At 35.7% G+C, this 26,275-nt stretch overlaps 1 protein-coding gene across 3 annotated transcripts in view; it reads left to right on the top strand.

Annotated features, from left to right (window-relative positions):
• Positions 1-26,275, top strand: part of LOC126457328 (obscurin) — a 684,258-nt gene that overhangs the window by 358,340 nt on the left and 299,643 nt on the right. For 2 of the 3 annotated variants that reach the window (XM_050093526.1, XM_050093527.1), the window contains 3 exons: positions 3,150-4,205; positions 15,716-15,824; positions 16,576-16,748. In XM_050093526.1, coding sequence (XP_049949483.1) covers positions 3,150-4,205; positions 15,716-15,824; positions 16,576-16,748 — 1,338 coding nt within the window. The remainder of the gene's footprint in view (positions 1-3,149; positions 4,206-15,715; positions 15,825-16,575; positions 16,749-26,275) is intronic. The other variant, XM_050093528.1, reaches the window with a different exon arrangement.

Here is a 26,275-nt window from a genome sequence, read left to right as displayed (position 1 = left end):
TCTACCAGGCGGCTTCCTCTTTCATTTCTTAGCCCCAGTCCATATTCACCTACTACGTTTCCTTCTCTCCCTTTTCCTACTACCGAATTCCAGTCACCCATGACTATTAAATTTTCATCACCCTTCACTATCTGAATAATTTCTTTTATTTCATCATACATTTCTTCAATTTTGTATAGCTGTGAAATGTGAACAGCTCTTGATAAACACGAATCCCAACTGAACAGCTTCCATCTCCATTGTCTCCAGAGGATCTCTCAGATCTCTTGGAAGGAGTATTCAACACCAAAGTATTACGGCTCGCAAGCACAACCAGCATTCATGCACTCCTGAGCCACCAATAAGGTGGCTGGGACATGGTCAGATGCATGGATCGTGAGCGAATCCAGAAATAAGTGCTATATGGAGAACTTCAGGAGGAGGGTGTGAGGTCAGTAGGAAGATCTCACCTTCGCTTCAGGGATGTCTGCAAGAGAGATCTAATAAAGGCCAGCATCGATCCAAGTCAGTAGGAAAATTCAGCTGGTGACCATGTCAAGTGGTGACAAGCTGTGCGCAATGGGGTTGAGCCTGCAGAGAATGAACACATGCAAGAGGACATCAGGAAGAGGGTAAGACGGAAGGAGAGAATGGCCTCTGGTGGAAGTCCTTCACATTTCAATTGCCCAACCTGCAGTAGAGACTGCCACTCTTGAGTGGGTCTTTTCAGCCATAGCAGATGTCGCAGAGCTTGAACCAACTATGCTACACCATCATTCTCTGATGATGAACGAATGCCATATAAAATATGTTGATTAACAAGCTTTTTAAAATAATTTTGTTTTAGAAATCTGTTTAACATTTTAGGCAGTTGATTGTACAGTTTTATTCCTTGGTAGGAAGTGCTGTTACGAGTTTTACATTCACTCCTTCTTCTAAAGTTAATTCATTGTAGATCTAATTCCATGGTCATGGATAAAGCTGTTCATGCTGCACTTCTTGAGGGTATTTTTATGTTTTGACTGGTAAATCTTCAATATTTTCAGCAGACTTTACTAGGAGCTCAACAACTATTTTTGGTTATAATTCTTACAGCCCATTTTTGTAGCTCAAAAACTGTGACATATTTTGTGCATTCATCCCAGACAAAAAGTTATAGCTAAGAAATAAATGTATGCGTAAATAGTATGAAACTAAAAGGAATTGGCTATTGCAAGCTGAGATGTCTCTAAGGACATAACATGCTGATGTCATTCTGTTCAAAGTATCTTTGTTTGTTCACACCACTTCAGCTGAGAATAAATTTTCATTCCTAGAGATTTTATGTTCATTACACAGCTACATTAAATGTAAAAGTGTCACTTTACCTCTTCGAACTGAAATTGATGGCATTTCTTTTCTTTATGTTGAATTCAGCTGTATCACATATAGAGAAATTGTAAACTTCCTTAATCTGCTTGTTATCTTGCTTTTTAGTGACTTCAATGTTGTTGTAATCAGCATAAAGATTTTTTTTGTGACTAACTACGTTGGCAGGTCATCGATGTATGGGGTGTTTATAATTAAAGTTAAACTTCCAAACCATTGTTGAAATGACACTACTGGTCAGAATGATGTCAAATTGCAATGGAATATTATTGGGGAAGGGGGAAAATCTATGGCAGAAGAAAAATAAATAGTTACAAAATATAACGATAGATGCTGCTGGAACACTGAACGCAACATCTTTCAGATAGCCCCACAGCCAGAAGTTACTTGGATTAAGATCAGGTGATTGGGACAGCCAGGCTGTAGGGAAATGGCGGCTGATAGTTCTAGCATTTCCAAAATGTCACTTTAGCAGCTGCTTAACTGGATTTGCAATGTGTGGAGGTGCACCATCTTGCATAAAAATGATCCTACCCACACACCCATGCTGTTGGAGAGCTGGAATGACATGGTAGTGCAAAAGACACTCACAGTGCTTACCCTTGACGGTACAGGTAAGAGGACCAGAAGCACTTCTTTCTTCTAAAAGATATGGCCCTTTGATAAATGATGTCATAAACCTGCACCAAACAGTGACCTTTTCTGGATGAAGTGGTACTGGTTGATTTGCGTGTGGATTTTCTGTTGCTCGTATTCGACAATTCTATTTGTTGACATATCCTGTTAGATGGAAGTGGCCTTCAACTGTCCACAAAATCTTTCACAGCCAATCATTGTCCACCTTCATGCAAGCAAGAAATTCTAAAGCAAAGGTCTCTCTTGCTGGCAGGTCAACAGGAAGCAATTCGTGCACATGGGTAGTTTTGAATGGATAGCAAAGAAGGATGTTTCATAGAATTTTATGCACCGTGCTCATGGGTATGTCAAATGTTCAGGCAATTCCCCATGTATTACATATTTGCACACCACCACTTGTCTCCTCCTGCATTGCTGTGGCCACTGTTTCCACTGATGTCGAATTAATTTGTTTTCTCCCTCTACCATGTTGCACACCAAAAGAACCGGTCTTTTCGAATTTCTGAATCATTTTCTCCAGACCAATGTCAGTCATCAGACCAACACCTTTTTTCAAACCCTTCAGTATCTGGAACTTCTGCAGAGCAGTGTGGGCACAGTCACCATTCTTGTAATACAGCTTTATACAAGCAGAGCGTGATCCTGCTTTGAGACAGTCATGGCAAACATCACAGACGCGAAAGGCGGCAAAGCCATGTATCCAGCATGTTTATACCAACTTCAATGGGTTGTGCAGAACAGTTGTTTTCATTTACATCTTCTGACACATACAGCACCATCTATTGATCAATTTTCACACTATTTTTTTTTTCTTCTGGCATACGTTTTCCCCCTTCTCTGATGATATTCCATTGCAATTTGACATCATTCTGACCAGTGGTGGTATTTCTCCAACGTTTTGAAAGATTAATTATAATCACCCTGTATATCATGACCAGTATTAGTCCCAAAATGTCATCATAAGGAACTTCTACACAAATGTGTTTCGGTTCTTATAAGTGTTTAACTGAATGTTTTCCCTTATAATAATAATAATTGCATGTGAAAGACGAAATAGGCAAAGGGATTTTTTTAAATCCATGCCTCTCTTAATTTTGTAATAACTTGCTTGAGTTCATCTATTAATTACACAGTATATTTTTAAATGAATCATATTTTTCTTACAGGTCCATTTGCAGTACACTCTATTTCTGAAACAAAATCCACCAGAGTTGTCTGCGAAGAATCAGATGGCCCTGAAAGTGAGAGAGGTGTTTTCCTTAAGAAGCATAGCATTACACATGAAGAAATACAAGGATCTCAGTCACCATTTGTAAATGATCAACCAAAAAATGCAGACAAGGGGAAACTGTTGGAAGAGAAATCCGCTGAAAGATATGAATTTTCTAAAGAAAAGATCCATCCTACAGAGTTAAAAAGGGAAGGACCAATGTCAGGTGTTACATTTGAGGAAATAGAAGACAGCTCGCCAAACACACCTGATATTCACGATATTAGTCACAGGGGAGGAACAGCAACAGTTGAAGAACCTGAGAGTGAAGAACAGCACGTGAAACGATTGAAGATAGATGTCAGTAGAGGTGTGTCCATTGTGTCACTTTCTGAAGATGAGGCTACCAGCAGAGCTAGTTTGTCACCAGGGGCTATCAGTGAAGAAACCTTGGAAGTACACAGAATTGAAATTGGCAGCGTGTTTCAGGGTGATGTAAAGGATATTCCAAACGAAACCAAGAAAGGAAAACTGTGGGAAACAGAAGGTGCAGTTGAAGTTCCTAACTCTCAGGAGGAAACTTTAATTTCTGATGTTGGTTCAGAGAAAGATAAAGGAAAAATGTATGAAAAACAAGATATAGGTATAATTGAAAGCAAACCAAAAGATGTTACAGGCAATGAAGACACACCAGAAAAAAATGCTCTAAAGAAAGGTCAGCTTTTGGATTCTGATAAAATAGATGGTATATATTCACTGCAGGCGACAGAGCCGCATCTGATAAATGAGATGCCAAAATCACAGACAGGTAAAGAAATTATCTCAGGCACCAAAGAAGACATTGTAAATGGTGTTCCAGAAAATCAGTTACATAGGACTGTGTCAGAGGAAAAGGCTCAAAAAGCAGTGTGTGAGGATGATCCAGAAGTAGAAGCACTCCTGAAACGTATTCAAAAGCAGCGCAGTGTTTTGGAAGAAATCTTGGATAAAGAAGGAGAGCGAAAAACTGAAGGTACAGTATTAATGCTCGAATTGCAAATAGATTTGCACTCCTCAGGCAAAGTTGGTAGATAAATTTTAATATCTCATAGATATTTAAGTGTGTGTTTCATATAAAAATATATCTTGTTTTTTGCACATGTTCCCACAAAACCCTGTATCTTTTAAAAGGCATTTTTCCTTATGAAATTTTTATGACAGGTACAACAATGAAAGACTTGTTGACAATTACACTTTTATGATTCAATACGTAACCACATGTGGCTGCGGTGTTTACTTTCATTTGCACAATTAGATCAAAGGAAAGTGAAAGTAGAGGTCATATAATACACAAGACACATGTAATGCTGGGTTGGAGTGTATCACTGAAAGTGGGCATTGTTTGTGGTTTCTGTTTTAACTGTCGGACACAGGTTTAGTGGAAGCATCTCTCATTATTATTATCATTATTATTATATCTTGATATTGACAGCTTGGACCACATAACTTCAATACATCATCTTTTTTTTTTCATGCTTCCTGTTTTACCGAAACTCCTTCACCTTATCTCCATGTTGTTTTTTCTTTCTTCTTGATTTCTTTTTTTTCTGCTTTGAAAGCCATCTAAATTCAGTTAACATTTTTATTATTATTATTATTTTAATAACAGACATTAATTTCAACTCGTATGCCTTATAGTGATATTCAAACTTATGTAATTGGCTTGGAAGTATTTACAACAGTGACAGCTGATTGCATGTGATCTACCATCTGAACTGGTACCCATCACCATGTTAATAATTAATATATTTAAGTATTCATCATTGGCTAGCATCAAAACATCAACGATGTATGTTTATACTTGAAAAATAACTGTTTTCATAAATATATGTTGATGATAGGAAGGCAGAGGCCTGTTACATTTTTAGCAAGAAATTGACGTGCATATCAAAACTGGCAGAATTTTGGGGAAGTTGATGTAGTCTGCAAGACATACTGATTGGATAATTCACTGGACTGCTTATAATTTGGATTGTTTTACTGTCTTGCTACAGAGTCATGAGGTTACATTGAGTGTATACAAATGAGTGTCTTTGGCTGATTTTTATTTATTATTAGGTGGAATTTCATTTGACAGTCTCACCACAGTGAATTGCACTACTTTCTCCATACTTCTCTCTCATATGGTAATGTATATAAAGTAATATATAGTGTACTACGATATCAAAAGCCTCAAGACAAGCCACTGGCTGTACCCATTGTGATGTCAGGCTTCTTAGCCAAGGTTGTGTAAGCACAGGCACAATGTGTCATCTTCATAGACATATCTTAGAGCAGAAATAATTCATATTATTGACTTAGTTGCAACAGGGCTTGGCTTTTATGAGTTCAGTATTCTGTCACAGAGATTCCATAGCAGATACATGTGCTTCACTCCACTGTTAGTGATGTTTTGTGAAGTCAAGAGGAGAGATGTGGACCCCTCACAGTTGGAAGTGTCATGGAAACACTAAATCAAATCATCTCTCTGGGTAACCTAAGAAGTGTTATACTTTGTTATATACAGTAGAAATTAATTGTCCAATATCCTTGGCAACTATTGGAAAAGCAGAGAGAGAGAATCTATTGCTGTTCATGTACAGAGATCAGTCGCAATGAATCATTAATGGGTGTTAGAGCTTGACATTCTGAATCATCTTGCTGCCCAGAAGTCATTGGTCACAGATACAAATATGTTTTGTGATTCATAGTGATGCAAGCAATACCATCATAAGTCAACAGAGAAATTAAAGGCAGTTTTATGGAGAAATGAGTCACAGTAATGACGTGTCACTCAAATGGTCATGTTTGGGCTTGATCCCCAGCAAGTAGTATTTAGCTGGGAGTGTTGTAAAATGAGAGGGTAGGGATGGCAAAATGAGTGTTGGTGTCAATTAAAACATTTTAAAGAATACCACACTTCCCACTCTGTGCCAACAAAAAGTATTTGAAAGTATTTGTGTGGAGAATTAGCATTAAATGGAAGTGAGATGTGTTTGACAAACAACACAAGGAGCACTGGAATAGAAGTTTTTGTAATGTGATGTTACTGAAGAATGCTGAAGATTTGATATGCAAATCAGATAAGAAGTGAAGAATTACTGCAAAAATTAAGAGAAATAAAAAATATTGTGGGACAACTTGACTAAAAGCTTGATAGGTTGATAGGCATCAAGGAATAGTTAATGTGGCAGTGGAGAGAAGTGCAAGGGATAAAAATTGTGGACAGAGACCAACATTTAAATATGGTAAGCCAGTTCTAATGGATATAGACTGCAGTTTCCATGCATATATGGAAAGACTTAAAATAGATAAATCATTGGGGAGAGGTGCATCAAACCTTTCATCAGACTGAAGTCTATAACAACAACAACAGTAATTCATTTCTTTCTCCCATAACCATTAAAAGCAAGAAATGGCAAATTCACTTCATTGTTTATGTTTTTACTTTATATCTCCACTACTTCCTTCTAAGAATTTCTCACACTTTTTGTCAGTTTGTCTGTTAGCTCCCTCTGTAGAGTCTTCAGTTACTTTCCGTGTGGATTCTTAATTTAATGCTGTTGCGTAGTCCTTCACTATAGCCTTAAAAAAGGAGATCTGTCATAATGAAAAGTTGATACCTATTTAAATAAGTAAGTGTTTTGTGTAATAAGATCAGTAGTTTCAAGTTTCTAGAGTAGACTAATTTATATCAGTTTCTCTTGAGTAATGCTGTAATAAGCTCTGCTTCTCTGTCCCATACAATGCATATGATGTAGTTTTCCAAAGCACAAAAATTCTCATCTGTACTACCATCATAACATAGAATCCTTCCTTAAACTTGCATAGGATGTGTGTTGCTTCATTTATAGTTTCTGTTTAAAATGTTTTTTTTTTCTTGTAAAAACTACAAGAATGAAAAGGTATGGTGATTTGAAAACCACCATTGCAAATGTGCAAAATATTAAAGTCATATCTTCCGATGATCTGTGTCTGTAAAATCATAATTTAAATGTGAATCACAACCATTTATGAAAATATATCATACTACTGGGAGCTACAAGAAAATGCATGTTCCCTTCTACGTTTTCAAATTTACAGTCACCATTTTTTGCAACTAATTAAAAAAAAAAAAACAAAGATTTTGAATGCTGATGAATTATTAGCACTGTGTTCCAGAAAACTAAAGTGTACTTATCTATTTACACGGTACATATTTCAAGATAAATTTGTACAGAAGGAAAGTGAGGCAGAATACACAGAATGCAAAAGTAAACAGAAAATCTGTCTCAAACGAGGGAACAGCTTCTTCCGGAGAAAGAATTATTTCAGGTTTGATAGTTCATTCCTGAAAACTTCTAAATTAGTTAATAGAGTCCTTAAAACATTAAGATGATATATGTTAAAGATCAAGATTTATATCTTTGCTCCAGTCATATAAACAAATAATTAGTTGAGCTCTTCAACGAAACTAGAAGCACTTCACTCCCTGATCCTTACTGAAACTGAGCTACAAATTCCTTCTTAATACACTTGTTATCAATAGGATTTGAAACTCTAGTGAAAACGATAAAAAAATCTCATGTGTTTGATAGACTGATACTAACATGCAGAAGACATCTATTTTTTACATTTATAATTAGATGTTATGTTTTCATGTAATGAAACAGGTCTATTTTTTTAACATTGCACTACTAGGAAAACTGTACTGGTTTTAATTGACTGATTGATTTATAAAAGGTGATTAATTATAAAGTATTGTCTCATATATTTCAAAATGTGGAAGTTGATACAAAAACTACTGGTATGTTTAAATACGGCATCCAAGTAGTCTGACTTTGAAGAGGCTGGAATCAGATAATATAAGAGCTGTATGTGATTTGTGGTCTAATTATACTCTTCTAAATTTAGTTTACTCTTATACAAGTATATTTCCTGCTTCAGATACTTTAAAATATTTGAAATAACTGATTAATAGTTGTAAAGTGAGTTACTCGTGAATATAATTCTGTTTTATTTACCAGCTGTGCTATCCACTAACATGTTCTCAGAATTATTAGACATGTTAGAAAATTAGTAAAGATCTAATAATGCAAGTGCTATTTTATTATTGTTATTATTATTATTATTTTTTTTTTTTTTTTTGCTTTTTATGCTGTGCTTTTATTTCATTTATACATTTAACCAGCATTATTTAACACATATATTTGTAAGAGTTTAGCAGTTTTTATTTTTGCTGTGTGAAATAAATATTATCTCTATTGTTTTAAACAACCAGATTTTAATGTCTATATTTCTCTTTTTAGTTTTCTGCAGTTTCAGTTTTTTGGTGTATGGGGTGATGTTACACTTCATTTCTACTAATAAAGGGAATACTTCAGGAGAACAAGAGCTGTTTTGCAGCAGTTTTTACGTTTTTAAATGTATTCATGCAGTACTTCTATTGCAATAGAGCACTGAAGTAATCAAAAATGGACTTTTTAATGCCATTAATAATAATGCTTCAGGTCTGACCTATCAAAAGATCTGGTAGAATATATGTTTGCCATTCTTTATGAAACAAATAGGATATTTCACTTAAAATCAGAAGCTAATTTGTTTTCCATCCATAATGAAAGAAAAGTCTATTTTTTGTGTTTGTATTTTTCCTGTAGTTTTTATTTTGAAATGAATCATCAATTTTTAATATATCACTACCATGAATTTTTTGTGTTTGTAATGTTCCCATCCAAAAATGCAAAAGGATGAAATTGTGTATCATAATGTGTAGTGAATGTTTTTTTGACATCATTTAATTTCCTTGATTGCTTGATACTAACAGACTCATGTATTTGGAGTGCATGTTCTAACAGTTTGCCTTTCATTTTTATTGACTGTTCAGTGATGGAGACAAGCATATTTTCTGGAAGCAGGTATGATACATGGTAAGTTCTGTCAATATCGTTTAGAAATTTAATTTTAATCAGTTTATGTTAACTTTAGTAGCCTGTAATTTGGTAATCTATAGTACAAAAGGGAGCAGAAGTAAATTTTACTTTAAACACCATGGAACATAATTAGACTTCATGTTTAATAATCATAATTCTAAAGCTGTAAGAAATGTATATTATTGCAATAAAAGTGGATCACTTAATAGTTATAACATAAAATTTTGGCCAGTGAATTGGATGCCTCAACAGTGCCATGTCAGCTCCTTACCATAAATTTTACTTGTTTCATTTCAAAATATGTATAACTTGAAGAGCAATGCTCTAGAAGATAGATTGCGGCTTTCATTAAAATGAAGTGGTGAACGGTAAATCTGTACCTAAAATTTAGAGCTGTTAATATTCTCTGCCTTTCGAAATACTGTTATTTTCAGCGGCAAGAATTTTAACACAAATCTGTGCATGTATGGCCACATCTTGTGTATTAATTGGAATGAGGGAATGGAAATGTGGAGGTATAAGGCAAATAGAATAGGGATGAGGAATATGGTGGAATGTAGCAAAGAGTATAAATGCGTAGCAAATTAATATAAGGGCAGTTCCCCATGTAGAGAAAGAACAAGGAGAGAAGAGAGACATGAAAGAACAAATAACCTATAAAGATGAAAGAACAACAAGAAAAAAGAGCCATTTGTTTAAATATGAAAGAAGAGAGCCTGTTGAATCAAAGACAAATTCAATAAAGAAAACAGATTAATTAAGAGACGGAATTGTTTCCCAGTAATACTTTCAGGAGGCAAGATACGTAGTACTGCCAATGGATGCATGTAAAAGTAAAAGGGGCACACTGCCTTGTGTCTCAGAGATAATCATTCCTTCATCAAGGAAGAGAGAGGGGAAAAAAGGAAGGGCAGTTTGCTCAGAGGGATACTTTAGCTCAGAGGGATACTTGTATGTTGTGAGAGTGATGGTAGACGAAGGTGAACATGGAGGCATTTCTCCTCCCCAACGAAGCAACTACATTTTCTGAAAGCTAGATGGTGTGTCACTTTTATATATGTCTATCAGCAGTACTATTTATTTAGCCTCCTAAAGCTAAGTACTGGCCAACAATCCTATCAGACTCATTAGTACCTTCATATTCTCTAGTGAATTTATGTGTAGTGTCTGCCTTAATGTCCAGTTCCTGGTTGTGTCCAGCTAGTTTTTCCACAAGGTGTGCAGAGTCTTTCTTAGAGTGCATTTCTAATTTGCCCTCTTATCAATCAAAGAAGTCTGACCATTCAATTCACTCTTATTTCCTTATACCTGATGTATGGTAAAGAAAATCTCACTGTTTATTCCATAATATAAATTAACAATTACTTTATATGAATGTAGTACATTGCTGAAATTTTGTAAAAATTAGTAATAAGAACTCTGTTGAAAGTAATGTGCAAAAAACAAAATTAAAATTGTTGAACAAGGTTTTTTACCTGATTTCCTGTTCACAGGCTTAGCTAATTCAAAAAAAATTAATGCATGGTATTGCAGTACCTATTTCAATAAATAGAGCAGAGCATGTAACCACCAGAAGGTACACAGCATCAGTGTGGTAATCAGATCTAATATGGGCCCAACAAACAAGTGCAATAATTCCAATACGAACTTTACAGATGTTTTGCAGGCAGTCTTGTAGACAAAACAGTAGTTTCTCAATACCATACCAATAACTCTCTGCCTGCTATTTGGTTTACCTACAAGTCTGCTGAACAGGAACCAGATCTTTTAATTTTTGTAGCAGGTCTTCAGAGGAAGTGTCATCCTTTAAGCATCTGGCATTTAAAATTTTTCAAAATTTCATGTGAACTCTCTCTCACCAGTCAAAGAAACATGTTATCATTTTACACTGACATTCTTTGTGTACACTCCATACCCCCTGTTAGTCTGACATGATATGTGTCTCAAACACTTGCAGCAGCCAAGTATGGAGCATACAGAGTTTTTTGTACGCAATCTCTTCTGTAGAGACTCTCCAATTTCCCACTGTCCTACCAATAAGTTGAAGCTTGCTATTTGCTTTGTGTACAGTTGAGCCTATGTGACTTCCAATTCATGTGTTTACAGATTGTAATTCCCAATTATTTTTGATGAGACTAGAGCTAGTTATGAGTCATTAAGCCTGTTGTCAAAGAGTACCAAACTTTTACGTTTCATTAAGTGTACTACTTCACATTTCTCTCTGTGGAGGCTAAATGCTAGTCTTTGCACCAGGCAGCATTATATATATTTCCTACGTGGAATGTTTCCCTCCATTATATATATATATATATATATATATATATATATATATATATATATATATATATATATATATATATATATATATATATATATATATATATATATATATATATATATATATATAAAGGGAAACATTCCATGTAGGAAAAATATATCTAAAAACAAACATGATGTGACTTACCAAATGAAAGTGCTGGCAGGTCGACAGACACACAAACAAACACAAACATACACACAAAATTCAAGCTTTCGCAACAAACTGTTGCCTCATCAGGAAAGAGGGAAGGAGAGGGAAAGATGAAAGGATGTGGGTTTTAAGGGAGAGGGTAAGGAGTCATTCCAATCCTGGGAGCGGAAAGACTTACCTTAGGGGGGAAAAAAAGGAAAAAAGGACGGGTATACACTCGCACACACACACATATCCATCCACACATATACAGACACAAGCAGACGTATTTAAAGACATATGTCTGCTTGTGTCTGTATATGTGTGGATGGATATGTGTGTGTGTGTGTGTGCGAATGTATACCCGTCCTTTTTTCCTTTTTTCCCCCCTAAGGTAAGTCTTTCCGCTCCCGGGATTGGAATGACTCCTTACCCTCTCCCTTAAAACCCACATCCTTTCGTCTTTCCCTCTCCTTCCCTCTTTCCTGATGAGGCAACAGTTTGTTGCGAAAGCTTGAATTTTGTGTGTATGTTTGTGTGTGTGTCGAACTGCCAGCACTTTCATTTGGTAAGTCACATCATCTTTGTTTTTATATGTATATATATGAGTGTATTTGGATATTTATGAAAGTTTTATGAGATATTATTTGTTAATATTGATAACTGGATCATTGGCAAAAATTCTGAAAATACAGATAATACTATCTCTCAGGTAAATAGTATACCAGATGAGTGATAGTGGTGCTTATACTCCTTCCCAGGGTGTAGCAATTAAAACTTTTGTCTCAGCCTGTGACTCTCCAGTGAGAATTACATAGCCCTTTTTGACTGCCAAGAAAGTTTTCACTCAATTACAAACTTTTTGCTATACGTTATTATGGTAGTGGATCAAAATTGAAGGTCTAGAAAGAACTGATAGAATTTAGTTATCTTTATCCATGGCACTCAGAATACTGGTTTTCTAGGTAGTACTTTTGTTCTAAATAGACTGTTATGTTTAAAATGTCCAAGGAAGTCATTTTGTTCTAAGTAGGCCATTTATTCTTAAAATTTCCATGGAAGACATGTTGTACCAGGTAAGCTATTAGGTATGTTTAAAATTGGATTATGCTATAGGATTTTTGTTACAACCAGATATGAGTGTTGCAGGATGTATGCTCTGTGAAACAATTCTAATTCCTCTTTTATTTATTTATTTTACCTGCTCAAGGGATCTTCAGTAAATTAAGAGTCTACAGTGGAGCTAAATCTATTATAGTTCCTATACAGAAGTAAATAGAATTTCATTGGGACTAAGGTCCCATGTTTAATTTTAGTGATTTCAGCTACTGCTGAACTCCAATGTTCCCATGTTGGAGTTTTAGTGATTTCAGCTACTTCTGAACTCCAATATTCTATTCTATTCTGTTATGTTCTACTCCATTTTATATAATACGTAACACAGCCCAGATGTACTTTTGGAAGGATGTATTTTGATCACCAACACCTCTACTTCATTTTTACTTTTGATATTGTTTGTGTGCCAAGGGTAGTTGGGACATAGGCTCTCTCTCATCTGTAATCATTATGCTAGTTATGTACTTCACATGTGTGTGATAGACCATTCCTGCAAACTTAAACAACTCTCTATATTGCCTAAATGAAATGATTTTACCTCATGTGAGAAATGGGTAACACTATCCATTTTACTGAACCTTCTGTGCATGAACATCATCAAAGAGGTCATGTGTGCTTATTTCCAATAAGTTGTGAGGTCCCTAAAACTTGCTTGGCAAGCAATACGGCTTCTTATAAATCTAAGCAAGAAGAGTTGAAAAGTGATACAGTTATCTTTCTGACCTCTGTGCTAGATCAAAACTATGATGACATGGACAGTGGCTGAAAATTAAGATATCTGAAATCTGTGTTGCCACTAAAATATTATCTCAAACAAATGTGCTGATGTAGCACATGTGGCACACATTATATGTCAGCCTAGTCGTGACTGACACATAACTGATCATCTTCAGCTGTGGGACTTTTTTTTAACATAATGACTCATTAGGTCATTGTCAGAGCATTCAGGGAGCCATGTGTCATAATGATGATAACTCTGCTATTCATTATATATTCTAAATACAGTTGATGTAAACTGTAAAAAAATGTTTTCTGTATGTATATGTGTATTGTAATAGAAATGAGAGCCTCTCATAGAATGCCACAAATCATATTTATAATTACCAATTGAACAACATTGACATGAAGATGAAAGTGCTAAAAACAATTACCACAAAAATTGCCAAAATAAAAATTTAATGGAATCGTATTGTTTCATATAGTAATCAGTAACATATGATCTGGGATTATAAATCTGAAATCAGATACATGCCATTTCAACAAAGTGCAATTAATTCTTTTGTGAGAAACTGGCTGCAAGGTAATGATTGTGGAAAGTGCCTAGAATCAAGTGGTCGTGACTTTCATTTAATATTAACAACATAAGCATAAGAAAATCTGAATCATACAATGAAAAGTGATAATGTAAGTTTCTGTAAAATGATTGGTATCAAAAGAAACAGGAAATTTCAACCAGTTTTATGTTGTATTTGAAGTTAATTATATTGCATTATCGCCAGCTATTAATATCTGAAAATTTAGGGTACAGAAACAAACAAGGTTCAGTTAGAAACAATCAGTTCAATATTGCCTGAATGCTTGTTACTAACATTCAATTATTGATGAGCAGTAAATTCAAGATAATTGTATCTCCCATGTAATATGTTTCTGCCATTGGTAAGTTTCCAAACTGTCTGGTTAATTTTCAGAATTGAGACAACATATTAAAAGAAATTTGCAAAATGAGAAGCAATTGTGTGTGTGATGAAAATCTACTGCAATCTGAAGGACTGTTAATTTTTAGATCTTGGGGCACAGAGGTTGAAAGGTGATTTATCTTAGGACAGTTACCTAGGTAGAAAGGGGTATCTGGTGAAAACTGTAGGAAGTACCCCTATAGTGTCTGTAATGGGTGTTATTTAGAGAATCTAATGACCATACTATGCATTGAAATTAAGAAGGAGAGACTTTTTAACTGGCTGTCTTTTTATTTCCTGAAAGTAGTACGTAAAAATATAAATATTGTTTTACAGTTCTGAATGGCTGTTAAGTAGAAGGTTCAGGGTTCGTCCATTTCTCCCTCTCTCTTCTCATGCATGCTGTAACATATTATTTGTGTTATATTTTTCAGATTACAGGCATGCAGGATACAAATGGGCAAACAGACCAGACTTTGTAGGTTCTACACAAAAATCACCACCAGAGTTACCAGTATGTGATATTGTTGATCATTAATTCAACATGGAGATTTCCTTGCTGTATGGCTAATATATATTTTTATCTAGTACTCATTGAATTATTGTTTCCAAATGGACAGTATTATAAATAATGGTGACTCATCTGGAAATTATCAGGAACTCCTTACACATTATCTAGAAAACTTTGAGAAGTATTGCTTTGTGTTTTAAACAGTGAGGTGAAACATCAGCTCATATTAAAGCCACTCTTTTGCCCTTGAACAGCAAATCAATCCTTGTGTGAGACATTCAGCACATAACACAAATCTGAGATAATAAAATACTATTCACAGTCATCTGGTTCCACATTTGTATGTCTTCTTCCTTTATAAGGTGAAAACTACAAAAGGAGAAAATTGCAAATACTTAGGAATACATCTTTTGTTAGAGTTACATGAACACATGTTTGAAAATAATAAAGACAAGCACTATTGAAAAATGCTAAGTGTGAACCATGAGCAATATGTTAATATATGGTATACAAAATCTCATCAGGTTTCATTATATATTTTTGTGGAAAACAGTCAGAAACATTTTTTATTTCTAAGCTAATTTCAGTATTAAATGTCTTTGATTTATGAAACATAGACATCTGACCTTCAATGTGCATTATGAAATACAGAATGAAAAAATTGTGCTAAAGTGTCCCAAAGCTATGTACTTCCTTTTACAAAATTACATAATACATAATTTGAATATAAGTCATATCCAGTTATATATTGTCACTAATTTTTTGACTAATTTTGATTGTTAGTTACCATATTTTACAGTTTTTTTTAAGTAATTCATATAGCAATTGTACTGTTCCTTATAGCTCCACCAGAGATAAATTCGTCAAATTTGGAAGACAGAGAAATATATGAGTCACTTGGAACTGTGTTTGAAGTAAAGGCAAGTGGAATTCCGAAACCAGATGTGAAATGGTGAGTTGCTCAGTTTCTTTGCAAATTATTGATAGTATCTTATTTACAAATAATGTATTTACTCATAATTAAAACAAACAAACAAACAAACACACACACACACACACACACACACACACACCAACAGTGACACATCCATACTATGTTTGCAATACACATGCGCAAATATTTTGTTTCATTATATTAAATTTTTCTTCTGTTTCTCTCACCTCCCAACCCTGCTTCCTCCCCCCCCCCCCCCCCACCTTTCTCTCTCTCTCTCTCTCTCTCTCTCTCTGTGTGTGTGTGTGTGTGTGTGTGTGTGTGTGTGTCAGGGGTTCGGGACTTGCTACACTTCTCTCAATGTTTTGACATGTATGAAGGAAAGTCTGGGACGGAATAGCAGCTTGTCACATAGGGGATGTGTTGAGCGGTTGACAGCCACATTTAAAGTACATCTGTTTTCAAGTTCTAGAGTTAAATGCTAATATTCTGCAACAACTAATCATTTAATAAATATAATTGTTGTTTGTGATGGATGATTTAAGGTCCTATTATAAGGTGACACATTTACAAAATTTATTTCTACCCTTCGTTTTCTTTCAATATATTTTCTCTATATATTAACTGATGAGTTGTAGCACTAAGCTACAGTAATAGCACTTCCCTCTTCTATATGGCTGGCACAGACTGTACAATTTCTGTGTAATTTACAAAAGAATTCATATTTAGAGTATTTTTATTCAAAAACAATTGTCTGATTTTATCACAGGTACAAAGATGGGGAAGAATTAAAGTCATCAAACAGAATAACCATTTCTGAAGATGGAGACACATACAAATTAGAGTTAAAGGATGCACAGACAAGTGATGCAGGTGTTTATAAAGTGAAGGTTACGAACAGGCTCGGAGAGAAAACACAAGAAGCGAAGCTCAGCTTGAAACGTGAGTTACAGATCCAGATCAGTGTTCACTTGTAAAACAAGTGTTTCATTATGTTCTAGAGCCTTAGTTGAGCCTGATTCTCTGCTGGTAAAGTGTGTGCCAGGAAATCAAAAGGTTGTGTTGATGAATCCCAGGAAGAACACACAATTTTTCAGTCTGCATTTAACATAGCATTCACTTTTCAATGAAATGTAGATATGCCAGGGACAACATTTAGTTTGGATCCCACATTGAACTATAGGTCCTCTTTCCCCCATAAGATTACTGTGGTAGGTTCAGCGCACACTAGTTGCCAAAGTAATGTCCAGTTGAAACATTTGTCCACACAGAATTATTATTATTATGTTAGAGAATGCAACAGGGGAACCTGAAAGAAGAGCAATGAGATTAACTGGACTTCACAAAATATGTGTAGACTGACATTGATTCAGAATTATGTCAATCACATCAGGAACAATGTTATCCATGTCAGGTGCACATGCAGTCAGGTAATAATGTGCTTGCACTAACAGCACTAGTGAGCAGGCTATGATAAAGCATAGTTGATTTTAAAAGAATGTGTTTGAAAGAAACATTTGATACAGGTAAAAAATACTAACATTTATTGCATTTGTAGAACATAAAATTATTATGCTTTTCTTGACAGAAAAAGTTGTTCAGAACTAAAAGTTAACTGAAACATGAGCTTGACCATGTTTCTACATACTTTGTTAAACTCTTCTACGTGTATGCCACAATACTACAATAACGAGATTGTTCCACTGTGGTATATCAGCAGAGTGTAATTATGTAATAATCTCTAATTGCATTTCTGAAGGTACAGCACATACTGCAACTGTGTAACTAAATTATGCAGGCCAATCAAATATTATTTTTGAATATTTTTTGTTCAGTAATAGCTTAATCTTGTGATTTCTGAACACTGAATCCATATCTGAATTCAGTTATTCTATTATGTACAGTTTTGGCTCAATTTGATTTCACTATGAAGTAGAAAAGTAACACTGCAAATGTAATTGAAATGAAAAGTAATTTAATTATTTTGGTATAAACAAAGATTTTATTGAAGTATAAACATGAAAACACCTCCTTTTACATAAGCTTTATGTGCCAATTGGCTTTTAATTCCTTTCACTCATATCGTTAGATCATCTTATGTAGCTTTTTATCCAAGTAATTGCTTGTTGTTCATATCTATGAGGATATCAATGCTACTTTCCAGCCATATCAGTATTCAAACAGCCCTAACATGATATTTTCATCAGTTTCATGTCTTGATGAAAGTACAAGGTGTTTCAACTTACAACTATAAATTGTACATCAAATGAAAGAGCAACTCAAACAGTTTTGTTTGTATATCTTTGCACAAAGGAAAGAATATGGAATAACCAAGAGTAACTGAAGAACGTGTTGAACGAGTGAGAGTCTTTGATGTGGGGACTCAAGAAACCCCTTTGGAAGGCTAGTCGTCAATTAGCAATTCATCCAATTGCACACATTGTGTACGTTTCTCCAACTCAAGTTTGGTGAAGTGTCGATTCATCACTGAAGATGACACAATCCAGAAGATCTTCATCATCATGCAGCAACATTTCGTTTGAAAAGTTGTCATGTAAGCTATAATCTGTAGGCTTTAGAACTTGTAAGAACTGAAAATGGTAATGATGTAGTTTAAACATCTCATTAAAAGTTCCCACACAGACTCACTGGAGTAGCCTTCCGAAGAGGTGTGTTGTGTCTCCGCGTCAAAGACTCTCACTCGTTCAATGTGTTCTTCAGTTACTCTTAGTTATTCCATACTCTTCCCTTTCTGCAAAGATATACAAACAAAACTGTTTGAGTTGCTCTTTCATTTGATGTACAATTTATAGTTGTAAGTTGAATATAACAAATGCTACAAAATGATGAAACTGGTATATTCATTTTGAAACACCCTGTATTTACTGTGTTCTTCACTGACAGCACCCAATTTTTGGAAAAAAGCCAAGGTGGTTGCTCAAAAATTGAATCTTGTGGCTCATCAAGCATCCTATCTTCTTTAACTTTTCCAGCATCTTGGGTAAAATGGAAATAAAATTGAGTCCTTTTAGCTGCCCAAGGACTTAGCAACAAAGTCTTTGAACAGTATTCAAGGGTCTCTCTCTTTTACAGTCATTTTTGATTCAGAGTTGGATTTGAACAAGGACAGAAGAGAAAACATCTTACAGCGATACTTGGAACTTTCCTCATCTTTAGGTAAGGTGTTTTCAAACTGTTTCACTGACCCAATTTTCTATGTAAAAGTAGTAATATAATTTTTTCTGTTTCACAAGGTTTTTGGGAAAAAAGAAGAAAATTCACAGATCTTGTCATAATATTTATGACGCATACTAACCAGTGAACCACTGCTGCCAAAATTTCAACTTTGTATTATTATTGATTGAAATATTATATATAACATGCTGTTGTGCTTTTCAGTCTGAAGACTGATTTGATGCAGCACTCCATGCTAGTCTATGCTGCACCAGACCCTTAATCTCCGTATAAGTACTGCAACCTACAGCCATTTGTATCTGCTTACTGTGTTCATCCCTTGGTCTCACTCTATAATTTGTAGCCCACAACCCCCGTCCCCCACTTACCTCCAATACCAACTGTATCCTATCAACCAATCTCTACTTTTGGTGAAATTGTGCCATTGAGCATTCTTCTATAGTACCACATTACAAAGACTTCTTGTTTCTCCTTGTCTGAACTGCTTGTTGTCCACATTTCACTTCCAAACAATGTCACACTCCAGATAAATACCTTCAGAAAAGACTTCGTAACTTTTAAATTTATGCTTAGTCTTAATAAATTCCAGTTGTTCAGAAATGCTCTTCTTTCAAGTGCAAGTCTACATTTTATATCCTCTCTATTTGGAAGAATGCTCAAGATTAAATTGGTAAATCACATAACTAATAAGGAGGTGCTGTATGGAAGTGGGAAGAAAGAGAATTTATGGCAAAATTTGACAAAAAGTAGAGATCAGTAGATAGGATGCAATTGGTATTAGAGGGAAGCGGGTGATGGGAGTGGGGGACTAAAAACTATAGAGTGAGACCAAGGGGTGAACATAGTAAGCAGAATCAAATGGAAGTTAGTTGCTGTACTGATATGGAGATGAAGGGGCTGGCACAGCATTGACTAGCATGGAGTGCTGCATCAAATCAGTTATCAGACTGAAAAGCACAGCAACATGTTTTATACATTATTTCAATGAATAATAATACAAAGTTGAAATTTTGGCAGCAGTGGTTCACTGGTTAGTATACATCATAAATATTATGATAATATCTTTGAATTTTCTTCTTTTTCCCCAGAAACCTTGTGAATCAGAAAAAAATTATGTTACCACTTCTACATATTAAATTGGGTCCAATGAAACAGTTTGAGACTACCATACCTACAGATGAAGAAAGTTCCGAGTATTCCTGTAAGATGTTTCCTCATCTGTCCTTGTTCAAATCCAACTCTGAATCAAAAATGACTGTAAATGAGAGAGAACCTTGAATACTGTTCAAAGACTTTGTTGCTTAGTCCTTGGACAACAGAAAGGACTCTATTTATTTCCATTTTACACTGAGTTTAAGAAGATAGGATGTTTGATGAGCCTCAAGATTCAGTTTTTGAACAGCCACCTTGGTTTTTTCTCCAAAAATTTATTTTACCATCCAATTAAAATGCTTGTCAACTACTTTTAGTGTCTCATTTCCTAATCCCATTCCCACAGTGACACCTAATTGAATTTGACTACTTTCCATTAACCCTTGTTTTACTTTTTTTGATGTTCATCATATTATCTCCTTTCAGGACACTATTAATTCCAGTCAGCTGCTATTATAATTAGAACTCCATTGGCAAACCACAAAGTTTTTATTTCTTGTCCCTTAATTTTAATTCTCTTTTCAAATTTCTCATTTACTAATGTACAGATTGAATAACATCATGGATAGGCTGCAACATGGTCTCACTCCCTGCTCAGCTACTTATTGCCTTTCATGTCTTTCAACTCTCTGTAACTGCAATATCATTTCTACACAAATTGTAAACTACTTTTTGCCCACTGTATTTTATTCCTGTTATCTTCAGAATTTCAAAAGGTGAATCCATTCAGTATTGTCCAAAACTTTCTGTAAATCTGCAAATATTATAAATATAAGTTTGTCTGGCATTAACCTATCTTCTCAGGTAATTTGTAGGACCAGTATTGTCTCACGTTACTACATTTCTTCAAAATCCAAATTGAATTGATCTTCTTCAAGGTCAGGCATCTGTCAGTTTGTCCATTCCTCTGTAAATAATTCATCTCAATATTGTGCAACCATGACTTATTAAACTGATAGTTTGATAACATTTGCAACTGTCAGAATTTGCCATTTTCGGCATTTGAATTATTACATTCTGTTACGGTCTTGTTGAAGTCCGAGAATACCTCACTCATTCATATTTCTTGCACACCAGGTGGAATAATTTTGTCATGGCTGGATCTCTCAAGGATGTCATTAATTCTGTGGGAATTTTATGTACTCCAGAGGCCTTACTTTGAATCAAATCTTCAAGATCTGTCAAATTCTTCTCTTTCTGTAATATAACTTTAAAGTTCATTTCCCTTGTATAGTCCTTCTATATATTCCTTCCACCTTTCAGCTCTTCCTTCTATGCTTATTATTGCTTTACATCTGAGCTATAGATATTCGTAATGCAGCTTCTCTTTTCTCCAAAGATATCTTTAATTTTCGTATAGGTGGTCTATCTTTTCCTGAGTTATACATGCTTCTACAGCCATGCATTTGTCGTCTAGCCATTACTGCTTAACCGTTTTGCACTTCCTGTCAATCAAATTTTGTAGATTCCTGTATTTCATTGTTCCTACTACATTTGTTGCATTTTTATATCTTCTCCTTTTGTTAGTTAAATTCAGTGTATGCTATGATTTCCAAGGATGTGTACTAGCTCTTATATTTTTACATATTTGACCCTGTGTTTACTTCACTATTTCATCTCTCAAAATGACCCATTCATCTTTTAGTGTCTTCCTTTCAACTTTTCACCCAAATGATGCCTAAAGTTCCCTTTGAAACTCTCAGTAATGTCAGATTCTTTCAACATATCCAGATCTTGTCTCCTCAATTTACTACATCTTCACAATTTCTTCAGTTTTAACCTACAGTTAATAAGCAGTAAATTATTATCAGAGTCCACATCTGCTCCTGAAAACATCTTACAGTTCAAAATCTGTTTCCGCAATCTATGTCTTGTTGGCATATAAACTTGTAGCATTGTGGTGGGTATTCTAATGTTCTGATGACTGAAAGTGTGAGAGTGGATCTGGGTTATATCGGCTTATTCCTCCAAACCACCTTCCACTTCTTTACGAGATGATTTACTTGGAATTTGCAGCCACTCTTCATTACTGAATAGCCAGCTGCTGGAAACCCTCTTGACTTCTTCTCCATCGAATAACACTAGGTACGGGAATTTTCAGACTCTTTCTACTTATGAAATAAGTAGACATACAAACTTTACTTTTTGTCAACTAACGATGTATTTGATCTCCGTACACAATAAAAATTTCACTTTCCACGTGAATATGTAACTTCCTGCACATATCTTGTACAGTCAGATATTAGAAACAAATTGAGTTACAGTTAAAAGAAAGTTGCTTTGGATACCATGACCTTCCTTAACATGAATTATAAAATGAGTCATTCCTCTAACAAGGTTGCATCAAGAGTCTACAAGAGTACCTTTTTTCAACTGTTCTTGTTTTAATAACAAAAGTCAATGACGCAATAAGCACAGAGCTGCATATAAACTCCATGGTTCTTCCTTACACACTCACTAAAACATCTATGGATTGCCCGAGGTACTTGTCGGTGCCGTCCGACCGCTGCGTCTACTTTCTTCCCGCAATTGATTTTAGACCTGCACACACAAACGTGATGAGTAGTAGGTGGGATTCTATCATCCCACACTCATATCCATAATTTCATGTGTTTGAAGTGGTAGAAGGTTGAGTGGTTCTAGAATTTACACAGAAATTTTCGAATCACTACAGTATTGACTTTGTGTGTATTTTGGCTCCAACAATGTGTTCATTGTGCTGTTCATTGCATATTACCTAGATTTTCTATTTTCTTATTCATTATTAGACCTATTCCTGCATTATCCCTATTACATTTTTTGTTGATAACCCTGTACTCATCTGACCAGAAGCTCTGTTCTTCCTACCATCCCCCTTAACTATTTCGCCATATATAACTCCAATCTATCAATTTCCTTTTTTTTTAAACTTTCTCACCCTGCTACCTGACTAGGGGTTGTGACATTACATGCACCAACCAATAGAATGCCAGTTTTGTTTTTCATGGTGATGATATGCTGCTGAGTAGTCCCTGCTCAGAGATCTGAATTAGGGAGCTATTTTACCCCCAGAATATTTTACCCAAGAGGACACCCTTATCATACAAACCTACCGTAGAGCAGCATGCCCTGGGAAAGACTGTGGCTGTAGTTTACCCTTGCTTTAAGCCATCTGCAGTACCAGCACAGCAATGCCAGGTTGGCATTGGTCAGATCAGTCCATCATCCAGACTGTTGCCATTGCAGCTACTGAAAAGACTGTGACTGCTTTTCAGGAGTGACATGTTTGTCTGGACCCTCCATAGACATCCCTCTGTTATGATTGTACCTACAAAACAGACTGTCCCACTGAGGCACACAATCCACCCCACCTTGGCAATATCCATTTCATGTGGGGGTATAAAACATATATAAGAGGTTCATCCAGAAAATAAAGACTTTTTAGTTATATAAAGCGAAAAAAGTGTATTTATTGGAAAAACAGTTCAGTTACATATGTAAAGCTTCTTCCACTTCTCCACATAATCACCACCTTCATTTAAACACTTGCCATATCTAGTCACAAGCTTCAGAATTCTCGTTATAGTCTTCTGCAGACACACACACACACACACACACACACACACACACACACACACACACACACAAAGAGACATAAAACTTAAGGATGAAATCAACTTTTGCATGGTGTGGCACTACCAAACAACATAGCTCAATGAAACTTGGACCATGCACAGAAGAAATGCTACAGATAGTATACAAAGTAACTGAAAGAAATACTCAATGATGCTTTTGTTCAAAGACAATAATTACGCAGAAGTCACTGCAATTCATCGTGGTCTTCTGGACATTAGAAATGGTGGTAGATCATTCTTAATTTGCTGTGTGATCACTACAAATGCCAGTGCATGCTCTGTAATGTGCTCCCAAGCTGGCCACAGGGCTGGTAAGGTGTCCTTGTGGTAGGGTGGTCCATCCATCCACCAGTGCAGTTGACAACTGTTGGATGGTCATTGGTGCATGTGGACATGCTGCAGTGCATCTCCCCAATGCACTTCGCACATGCTTGATGGGATTTAATTCGGAGAACTAGCAGGCCAGTCCATTTGCCGAATATCCTCTCATTCCAAGAGGTCCTGCACATGCTCTGTTCGTTACAGTCACACATCATCATCCACAAAAATGAAGTAGTCTGTTGCCATTCCTTACCTATTAGCTTGTCGAACATAATGTGAGACCTAGGTCAGTGAAATATGTTCATAGTATCATATTAATCTCTGATAGCCCTAGGAAATATAAACAATTGTAACATTCATTATACTAGAATGCAGTGTAAATAAAAGTGCTGTAATGTCAGCATTGTTTTTTACATAATCATTATTCCTTTTGTTAATTTTACTTGGTGATTATAATTTTCATTTTATTATCTTGATGGATTAGTACATTTTGTCTTGTGTACATTCTCGTACTACTGATTTTTATTTGAAGATATCCAAGGTGATAACTGCACTTTGTTTTCACTGCAATATGCTTGCTATATAACAGGCCACAACTATGAGTGCAACTGAAGTAAATAAAGTTAATGACACTCATCATTGACACCATCTTCTCTTACTTTTCCATCTCTCTCTCTTTCTTTTTCTCTTCCCCTCCTCCCCCTCCCCCTCACCCACACCTTCCCCACCAACTCCTCCGATCACATCTTCATTTATTCAACAATTCCATAATTTGTGTGGGATGGTCTAAAAGAAGAGCTACAGAGGATAAGCGATGGGCTGATGGAAGTCAGAATAATGACAATGTGAAGAAATATAGAGGTGGTTCTGGTGTATGCTCCTAAATTGGGCTGTACATTTCAAGAGATGGAAGACTTTGAGGAAGAACTACAAAAGCAATTAAATGAACGAAGGATAGTAAAAGTGGTAGCCTTGAATGCAGAAGTACTGAGTGAAGGACAAGGGTATGAAAATGTACTGGGAGATGGAGGATGGGGAAGTAGAAATGAAGAAGGAAAGAGACCGCTAGAATTCTTCAAGAAAAATGGTTCAGTGATAGGTTACTCGAAGAAAGAAAGCCACAAAGTAACATGGCACAGCAGGAATCTAGTGCAGAAATCTTTGGTGATGGGTACAAGAACCACAAAGAAATGGGAGAAAACAGAAAACCAGTAGAGGAAAATTAGAATATGGAAACTCAAGGAATAGGAAATCAAAGAAGAATACTAGGAGATTACAAGGTAAAAGTTATCAAAGGAAGGGAGAAGAAGAATGTGGACAATTTGAAAATGCTATGGTAGAAGCTGCAGTAGCTGTATGTGGAAGGACAAGGGGCAAAAAACAGTGGAAGGAGATACCATGGTGAAATTAGAGAGTTTGATGGAGGAAAATAGCAGAGGAAGTAAGAAAGTGCTACGTGGAATGGTCAGAAGTAAGAGGAGGGGTTTGTGAGAGCAAACTTGATGGATAGAAACGGTAATGAGGTTAATAACAAAGAGATCCTGAAGGTGTGTGGAAGGAGTACTTTGAGCATTTGCTAAATCTAAATGGACTTGGAGATGTGGATAACAGACTACAGGAAGTAGAAGTAATCTCAGGTGGTTGGGGGTAGCACCTGACATGGAAAGAAATGGAAATGACACTGGACAAGATGAAAGGAGGAAAGGTGCCAGGTATGGATGAAGTTAAGTGTTGAAATGGCAAAGCCAGCAGGGGATGTGGGAAACAGTGGCTGTATCCTGTGACGAGGGTGGTGTGGAATGAGAAGAAGACTCCACAACATTGGAAGGGTACATATTGTCCCTGCATTCAAGAAAGGGAGTAGGTAGGATTTTAGAATCTACAGGGGAATCACACTGATACCATACTGTGCCAAGGTATATGGAAAGATCCTGATGAGCAGAATCTGAACTAGGGTCAAGAACAAATTGAGAGAGTAACAGTGTGGCTTCAGACATAGGAGGTTAACTGTTGACTTCATCTTTGCAGTACTACTACAGATTTGTGGAAGACCTTATGATGGCCATTATCAATACAGAGAAGGCATTTGATAGTGTCTGTAGAAGAAAGGTCTGAAAAGCACTAAAAAGAAGGGAGTGGAAAAAGAGACAATAAACAGAGTGAGGAGATGTACTGTGGAAGCATGAC

The sequence above is a fragment of the Schistocerca serialis genome, chromosome 2 (genome assembly GCF_023864345.2).
Source record: "Schistocerca serialis cubense isolate TAMUIC-IGC-003099 chromosome 2, iqSchSeri2.2, whole genome shotgun sequence".
Classification (NCBI taxonomy): domain Eukaryota; kingdom Metazoa; phylum Arthropoda; class Insecta; order Orthoptera; family Acrididae; genus Schistocerca; species Schistocerca serialis.
The sequence above is the reverse complement of the archived record's forward strand: the minus strand, read 5'-3'. Positions and strand labels throughout refer to the sequence as shown.